This window comes from Arachis ipaensis, chromosome B08, assembly GCF_000816755.2.
Source record: "Arachis ipaensis cultivar K30076 chromosome B08, Araip1.1, whole genome shotgun sequence".
In the NCBI taxonomy this organism is placed as follows: Eukaryota; Viridiplantae; Streptophyta; class Magnoliopsida; order Fabales; family Fabaceae; genus Arachis; species Arachis ipaensis.
Genome location: NC_029792.2, coordinates 3,759,959 through 3,768,992, shown reverse-complemented (window position 1 = coordinate 3,768,992; position 9,034 = coordinate 3,759,959). Strand labels below are relative to the sequence as shown.

The following is a 9,034-nucleotide window of genomic DNA, read 5'->3' as shown; positions in this document are numbered from 1 at the left end:
GAGTGACACAATTACTCTCCAAAAATATTTAAACTATATATTTATTTATTAAACAAGTATTTTTAATCAAATTAGAATCAAATATTCTCTCAAATAAGTATTTCCGATTAAAATGTAACATTATTATCTTTATTTTCAGTCATATCCCTTATTAGTACTACTCTTAGCAGCCTTAGAATAAGTGATGACAGAGAATAAACAGATAAAGTAATTAAAAAAAACTATTATTGTACTAATCTAAGGGGTAAAAAGGGTAGTAAATTTGTAAATTAATTTTAATTCTTATAACTATAACATATTCCAAGTATTTAGTTTGTAATACATGTGATTTAAAGAGGGATCAGTGTGAGTGAGTTTGCAAAAACAATGTAGCTTGGGGTTTAACCAAAGTGCAAATGAAGAAAAATATAGAATGAGTCAAATGGTCAAAGGGGGGCATGCATTCAAAGTTTGTGTGGAAATAGGAAGTAAAAATATGAGGGAGTGATGGCAATTCACAAGGTACCAAAGACAGAAAACTAGTTCCAAGGAATTGAAGTGCCTTGTTTTCAGCCACCATGGCGTACTTTCTGGACCTTGTTTTCTTTGCATTGGGATAGGGTGGCATCTTCCCATTTCCCTCTCCCACATTTCACTCTTCATAATTAATAATAATAATAATAACAACATTAGGCTGACGAATTTTAATATGGAAAAACTTTGTTAGGAATAAAATTATTTGTTACTTTTTTATATCAACTTAAATTTGTAAGATGAGTGATTTTATGACATGGTATCAGAATCTCAAGTGCCTTCTCCTATCAACTTGATACATAGCGAGTTAGGGACAGAGATATGGTGAAATTGGCCTCCAAGACCCACCAACCCGTGCGGTGGACCCTTTCTCTCTCAATTTATTTTAGTTGTTTTTCTTACCAAATTACAAATAATTAAATAAATATACAACCTAAGAAATACTTCTATAAAATGAGGTGAAGATTAAATTCAATATTCAGGAGTCCCGTGAGTCCTATTACGTGGAAAAGTGGGATATGACTTTGAATTTTGATCATCAAACATCAATTCAACCATGAAATTATACCTTATATGGATTAACCACAATTGAACTTCTCGTGAGAAATTGGCTTAGCCCTTCACGAAAATTATGAAACATCTCCTTCATAATCAATTTCGTTGTTTCTTTTGAAAAATGAAAATGATTTATTTATTCTTTTAAATTAGTATTTTGTGCATGGCTTGTGAGAAAAAAAGATAAACTAAAAGCTACACAAAATACCGTAGTATAATAATATTGGGGGTGAATAATGGCCACTTTATCAATATTTTTTTTTCTTAGAAAAAAGTAACTTAATGCCATAGTTGAGAAAAGGTTAAATGCTAAACTGAGCAATAACTTAATATTACAACCTTATTGTATTGAGCAATGTTTATTTAACCAATATTTCTTTTCATGTACTGCAGTTGTCGCATCTTGTAATGGATTGTGGCCTTGCAGAATTATGTAATAATTCAAATGTGCAGCCGACAACGATTCATGTGTTTTGTAGTATGTTGAATTTAGCCATGGATTATGATAGGAACAAAAATATATTAAATTAAAGTCCCTAGCCCGAATTTTGTTAAAAGCAAATTATTCCTCCTACAAGCACAATTCAGCAATATGCGGAATTAATTGATATTGTTAACCTAATATTACATATTATAGGTGGATTGCTATGAAATTCGATCCATTTCGAGTACCATTATATTTTTTTCAGGATTTTATATTTCCTAACAATGAGAAATTATATGAAGAATAAATGAGATACCCAGTCTAATAAATATTGTGTCTACAAATACATTGATTCGTAATTTACATTAAAGAGAATTGGGAGGGTATATGGTCCTTGTCTCATTGAAGCATTTTCAATCTATAAGCTACAAGAAACACTTGAGCATCGTAACATATGAGCACCATCATAATCAACATGGAACCAGGACCAGACTAAATGAAATTCGATAAATATGGGGAAGTGGGAACCCATATATCACTTACAGGAAAGGGCAAAACTTCAAATAATTAACAAGGATTAATATCTAATAATAAGCGATGACAAGTAAAAAAAAAAAGGTAAAATACAAAACAACAGGACATAATTGAAACAAAAATATACTGTACAGTAATTGCTGCATACGCCCTTGCTTGTGAGGTCCAGTGGTGTAGATCAAACTCTTCATACACATTGAAGACAGATTTCCACCATCACTCCAGAACTGCGACCTCTTGATCAACCCTCCAGTAATTTGCATCATTAAATTCCTTCATTCCAGGGCCACCCTCTTCAGAGTTCTCCTTTTCTGACTTTTTAGGAACCATGTTCTTTAATGGCCCTGCTTCCCCCACTATCCCTTCTTTCAGAGCCTGATCCATAGCTTTCTCGGTACCTTCTACTTCTACACCTACAAATTCAACATCCTCTTCAAATAGAGAGGGTACTGCTGCTGATCTTTGACTTGCGTCAACACCCTCTTCAATCGAATCATTGGTAGCTGGCGATCCATTTGAAGGAAGAGATTCTCCGTTGGCAGGGGAACTAGGAGAAGGGCTGCCCGCTTGAGTTTTAGTAGAAAGATTGCTATCAGTCTCATCGTGGTCCACAAAGGGATTTGTGCTTGAGCTTGAGCAAACAACTTGCATATTGGAAGGTTCACCCCATCCCCCCCACTCAGGTCTGTCCCCAAACAACTCATTGTCCGTTGCCTCAAACCTGAAGAATCCCATATCGTGGGATGCACTTGCCTTTTCACCATCAAAGTTCAAAGCACCTTCACTTCCATTCATGGAATTGCTAACGTTTAATCCATTCAAGTAGTTCATACTTGAGCTAGATGTACCATCCACGTTACTTTTGCTTTCTTCTAATTCTTCATCTTCACCAACCACTACCTCGTCATCGCTACTATTGTTGCCACCATTTGTAGCACCACTCAGGTTTATGTCATCCATCATCTCTGAGGATGTTGCACCACCAGCTGCATCCCCAATTCTGTCATCTTGGAATGCAAACCAATTGGAGTTTGTGAACAGACTACTGCCAAAAATAAAATAAAAAATGTTATATCCACTTCTAATTTTTTGCATCATAGTTAAATGCAAATCGACTTCCATGCATTTGCATTAACATACAGACAGCATAAATTGATGATCAATGATGCATATCCATTCAGAAAAAGAAAAACGATGAATGTATAAATTTGAAAAAAAGAAGCTATTAGATCATAATTTCAGATTGAGCAACAGCAATGTGCTTCCTTTCGTCAAACTTTTTCAATAACGATTTCAGAATCGCACAAATGCAGATAGAACTATGCATAGGACCCAAGTAAACTATACTCTGCAGCAATATCACGTATAGCTCCAAACTCTGAATTCTGAAATGTGATTTAGCGTCATTACACAGTCCACCTGTATTATCCTTTCCCTGATATTAATTTTTGTATATGAAGGGAAAGAACAGCATAGGTAGGCAAAGTAACAAAGACACATCAAGAAGAGAAGTTCCAATGTTACCATGTGAATGGGAAAACCTAGAAACATATATGCACAGCATGCCAGTAATGAACAGAATTTTTTAACTTAATATAACATGCGCACACAAGACTTCTTAAAAATAATATCATAATCACCAATTAATCCATAGGACAATCAGATCCAACCAAACAAAATTGCTGTAAGATGAAAATGACTCACCTTCCTTGATCCTCACCAAGTCTTAGGGACGATATGACTACTTGGGCAGAGTCATCATCAAAGTAGACATCCTATAATTTGTACAATAGATAAATTAGCCACAAATTATTTAACAAGAGTACACGGTAAACAGAAGTTTGTGCTTATGCAGTATGCACAAGACAATGACCATATCACTTGGTGACAATGACAAAGGGCAACTAATGATCCAGTGGTAAAACAACTACAGCACATGCAAGCTGTGCTAAAAAGACCAGCAGGGCCAGAATAGCAAATAGATAGCCATCCAATCTCCAAATGGACACATTTTTAAGAGACAGAATACTGGTTCTCAAAAGTAAGAAATACATTACTTAACAAGAGTAAACAAAATATCTACCTCATCATCTCGCTCAATGCCGTTATTTTCCTGCAACCAAACCAATCAAAGAATTAGTCTGGCATTTAAGTTCAGTGCCCAAACCACCTTGGGCACACTGTAAAAGGAAAAAGGAATAGAAAATAGACATATATACACACAAAAATGGGAACATGAATGCACCCAGGGGAGGATGCCAACTACAAACCTCTTCATTATCCTCAGTTCCATAAATTTTATATCCAAAAGCCTGATTCAAATTAGTTGCTAAAGCTGCAACGTCGTAGTCCCTGTCATGAATGTCATCATCATCACTATCCCTCATCCTATCATGTAAAGCAGTTGGACGCCTGCACATATAGGAAAAAAGAAATGTCAATCAACCTACAGGATAACTAAGTATACACATAAATCATAACCTCACTTCAGTGGTTAAATTTTATTTTAACAGTTAAAATGAAGGTAACACAACAGACATGATTCATTTTCATTCAATGAAATATGCAATCCAGAACCCTTATTCAAAAAATAAAATCTAACTTTTGATCACAGTACTACTAAGCATATCATAGTCAGCACCCAAAATTTCTTAAATGCCAAAAATATCTTGATCCTCTCCGGAACAGTAACTGTGTTAGAACAGGTTGAGTATGATCAGAACTTACCCACAAGCCCACCGATGAACATTCTCAACCACATTACGTTCCTGAAGAACTTTAGCTTGCCATTCATTCCACTCATTATTTTCCTGCAGACGTTGAATCAAGTTGCAAGATTTCCATGGAAGTTACATATATTAGAAAGCAACTTTCTATCAATGAGATCAGCCACATGGTTTTTTAGAAGCAGCAGCAAGATATTTCTTCAAATTGTTAGCTTGTCCATGATTTCATAAGGAAATTATAATTTAAAAATGCACAGGCTAACTACTCATCAGAAAGAAATAGGAGTTCCGGTGCAAAAAGGCTGGAATTTTCTATACATAAGAAAAAATACATAACCAACCTGAAGACATGAAAGTATGTTGCTTCGATTATGTGATAAGTGAATAAGCTTGTTAGCAACTCGAGTAATATGCCCAATATTTCCCACGCGTGGTGCCCGTTTCCCGGTAGCAGGTACAGTAGGCTGCAATATAGCACCAGTTTAATGAAGAGGCAATAATAAGCTTAAAGTTAACATGGAGATTAAGTGTACAACTAGGCATTATCACTCTAGCTTATCTATGCGTCATTTTCCAGTTTGATTCAATACAATAGAAAATCAGGATAACTAGGATCTAGTATAAGCAAATTATGTTTCTTGCATCCAAAGTTTTGAAGAGTTCCATAAATAAGGCTTGAACAGTAACAATTAAGTCATGACCAAGACAATCTCCAATCAGTAAGTTCCATTTACCAGATTTTTGTCAGCAGAGAGAATAGAATCTTTATCCGCACTAATAACTCTTCCAATTAAATCACACTCGTGAAGAAGATGATCAACAATTGCATCATTTCTGCTCTCCAAACATGAAAATATGATACTTTCTACATGATGGTGTAGTAAGTTATTGAATGGATACCTGTAATAGTATATCACACATAGATCAAATAAAATATCGTTAGTGCAATAAACAATTTCTAAAAGATCCACACAAGGTATCAAGGCTTCTCTAAACATCAACTATCAAAAAAATGAAATATGCTTACTCAAAGAAAAGATCAATAACTCTTTGAATGGTTCCTGAGTTGGCCATTTCATTTTCTGCAACTTCATTTCCAGTTTTCAAAATTACTGCCATAAACTCAACGATCTGAAATATATTGCAGACAGGTCAGAAAAGAAACTACTTTCAAAGTTCAATTATCAGTGTTACCCTTGGGTAGGAATACATTTGTGCGAAAATGTCTAAATTTTGAGGAAACAGTGAAAATGATCATTAGAGCAAGAGTTCAACCTCAACAGATCAACTGCAACCTAGTTCTAATGCGGATATCCAGCATATCAAATTCAAAATATGAACACAATAACCAACCTTTAATCGATGCTTCCCGAGTGGAGGTCGCAATACTCCATATGTTGTAGGCAATATTTTTTCATCAGATGATACTTTCAAAAGCCTTAGCAAATCACCTGCCAACAGGAAAAACGTAACTTTTGGTATGATGTAAGGATTTTTTTGAATAAATGATAAATTTTGTACCCTAACAACCATTTCATTCTTGAAACCTATAACCTTTCAAATGAAATGTGATTGTTCATTTTCTTCCATAACGTTCTAAAATAGATGGAATATAAAAAAATTGAAACTATTATTTAAAACAGAAATTCTTGACAAGATGGGTCTAAATAGCCTTATATATAACAAAAGACATGAATTCAGATATACCAAGTTTAGCAAGCATTGCACCAACAGTCTCGGGGTTCACAGGAATCGGTGGCTCATACATGTGTTGACTTCGGAATGAATGAAATAAGGGGGCTGAAATAGCTGATCTTTTGGGATCCAACAAGGAAATACACACTGAAAGGCAGTTAACAAGGCTAGACTTTGACTGTGAATCTTCCAATGCATGATCCAAGATTTTTGCAACAAAACTGCATACAAATAGAAATATTATTTCACAGGTTCAGAACATATTAGGGGAGGAGAAAAATTAAGGCCTTGCAATACAAACCTTGGGCTTGAAAGTTTAATTGCTAAAGTAGATGAGGGATTTCGAGTTATTGAACATAAAGTTTCAGCTGCATTAGCATTAAGTTCAGGAGAACACTGGTTCAAATAGAAAAGTAGATGTCAGATAAGTTGCAAACAAAATACAAGGCAGAAGAAAGCTTATAATATCAAATGCATACAATGATGCAAAATGTTTATATCAACAAATTGGACTTTTCACAAACTATCTAGATTTGCTCTGGCCAATATCAAGCTTGTTGAAGAGTCCTCTGATCCATTAGTTAGGCTTCAACACACAAACTCATTCATGGCATGAACCACTTAAAAAAGTGAAAGTACAAAATGATTTCTTATAGTAGGTTAAATAATATCTCATAGATACCAATAACTAACAAACTAGTCTCCTCTTGACATGGTGAACATTATGATATATGCCAAATAAGTGCATTAGCACCACTAATACAGCTAATGAGCAAAGCTGGCTACAGTAACATAAACAGATAAATGCTTCACTTACAGATGGACTTAATTTATCTACAATCATCTCAAGCAGGTTGCTGTCAGCCAACCATTGCATCACATCAATAAAATTGGGATACACATGATCATCAGCACCAACTAATCGAATCAAAACCTGTGCAAAGAACTTATCTCAGATTCCATTCCAGCATATCATCAGATCACGGTATTGCTAATATTACTAACAAGTAGATGAATCGTATACCTCCATAATGGAAGTAATTCCAATTAAATCAACCAGTTGGCGAAAAACATTCTGATGGGCCTGAAAAGAGTGTTCTGAATCATTAATGAAATATGATTTCACAAGGAGACAACATATACTATACATTAATTATATTATGGTGCACACTAAGAAATCCTTAAATAAAGAAGCTGACAAGTAAACAATCTGCTTGTGCTTTTCTGTCACTACATTAAATTTTAAATATCAAGATAAATTATCAAACTAGTATAGTATTACAAAGTTTTACTTACCTGAACATAATTCATAAGTGGCACTGTCTTTCGAATCATTAAACAAACAACCACCTGTAAAACAGCATAAAAATCAGATAAGCCACAACTAAAAAATCTTATCCTTGTAAGCCGAAGTTGAAACTTTGTCAAACATATACCTTGCTAAAGTAGCCAGCCAACAAGGTGCTATGAGAACGATTAGGCTCCAAGAAGGAGAATAATAAGTTCATCAGCTGAATGTACAAGAATATGAAAGGAAAATCAATACAGTAATAAATTTCTGCATAAATTCAAACTCAAATAGAAGTTTCATTTATGTAATGAAATAGAAACCTCTTCTTCCTCCACCAAGGTCTTTAAAATGACATCAATTTCACATGTAAAAATTTCGCACGAAATGAATGGAAACCTAAGGACAAGAAAGATGATCAGATGTAAACAAGAAGGCTTAAGCAGTGATTATGAAGTACTTTAGCAACAAATTCTACTATTACTGCTTACTTGAAGGTTCGTTTGCTTTCAGCATCTTCTGGTGGTTCTTCAATAATGTAGCGCAACAACTGTTCAACCTGAGCTCGATCTCTCAGACTAAAGAAGAGGGAAATGGCAAATTATCAATTAATTTTGTTGAATCATATGAAAATGGTGGGCATGAAAATTGGGTAAGCATGAAAAACATGTACAACACTATGAAATTTGTTTCTGGAAGGGAAATGAGACATACAAGTTGATGAGTCGACTGTTTAAGGCCTTGCATTCTTGGATCACCTCCTCTTCATCAAGAAGCTCTTCCAAAGTGAAATTCTCCTTGTCTAATATTGCCTCCACCTGTACAGAACGGCAACACAAAATTCGCTTCAAGGGTTACAAAGAGTGAAATAGAACAAGAAAGTAAGCCACGTGGCACGGTGAAGTGCGGCACGACGGGAGAGGAGGAAGAGAGAGAAGCGAGCTTCCAAAACATGTCTGTCTAGAAGCAGAAGGAGAAGATTGAGCTGAAGCAGAAGGAGAATGGATCTGGAAATAGCTGAAATAGAGGGTTCCGTGATGGGGACATAAAATCGGAGATGGCGGAAAGAGGGAAGAAGAAAGGAAGAAAGAAAGTGTGTTTTGTAAACCCTAATTTTGTGGGAGAGGGATCGAAAAAGAAACAGGGCCGTGAAGATCGATAGAGGGAAACATACAAAAGAAAAGAGAAAGAAAGAAAGAGAGAAGAAAATAAGAATTTTTATTTTTTTTATGAAGACAAGAAAATAACAATGATATTAAGGAATTAAAAATTTTAATTTCTAGTCACCTTCAGTACCAA

The 9,034-nt window shown here is 34.9% G+C and overlaps 1 protein-coding gene across 2 annotated transcripts; it reads right to left on the bottom strand.

The window, feature by feature from the left end:
* Positions 1,815-8,934, bottom strand: LOC107612745 (serine/threonine-protein phosphatase 6 regulatory subunit 3-B). 2 transcript variants are annotated; one of them, XM_016314470.2, is made up of 19 exons: positions 8,651-8,934; positions 8,450-8,553; positions 8,227-8,313; positions 8,059-8,134; positions 7,884-7,958; positions 7,744-7,797; positions 7,472-7,531; positions 7,265-7,381; positions 6,749-6,843; positions 6,460-6,668; positions 6,106-6,203; positions 5,780-5,883; positions 5,487-5,652; positions 5,094-5,216; positions 4,754-4,836; positions 4,297-4,438; positions 4,110-4,139; positions 3,731-3,801; positions 1,815-3,068 (listed from the first exon to the last, which is right to left on the bottom strand). In XM_016314470.2, exons 1-19 carry the CDS (start codon positions 8,687-8,689, stop codon positions 2,243-2,245), a joined length of 2,559 nt encoding a protein of 852 aa, XP_016169956.1. In that variant the 5' UTR covers positions 8,690-8,934; the 3' UTR covers positions 1,815-2,242. The 2 variants fall into 2 exon arrangements, with proteins under 2 accessions (XP_016169956.1, XP_016169955.1); XM_016314469.2 differs by having other exon boundaries at positions 1,815-3,071; positions 8,651-8,932.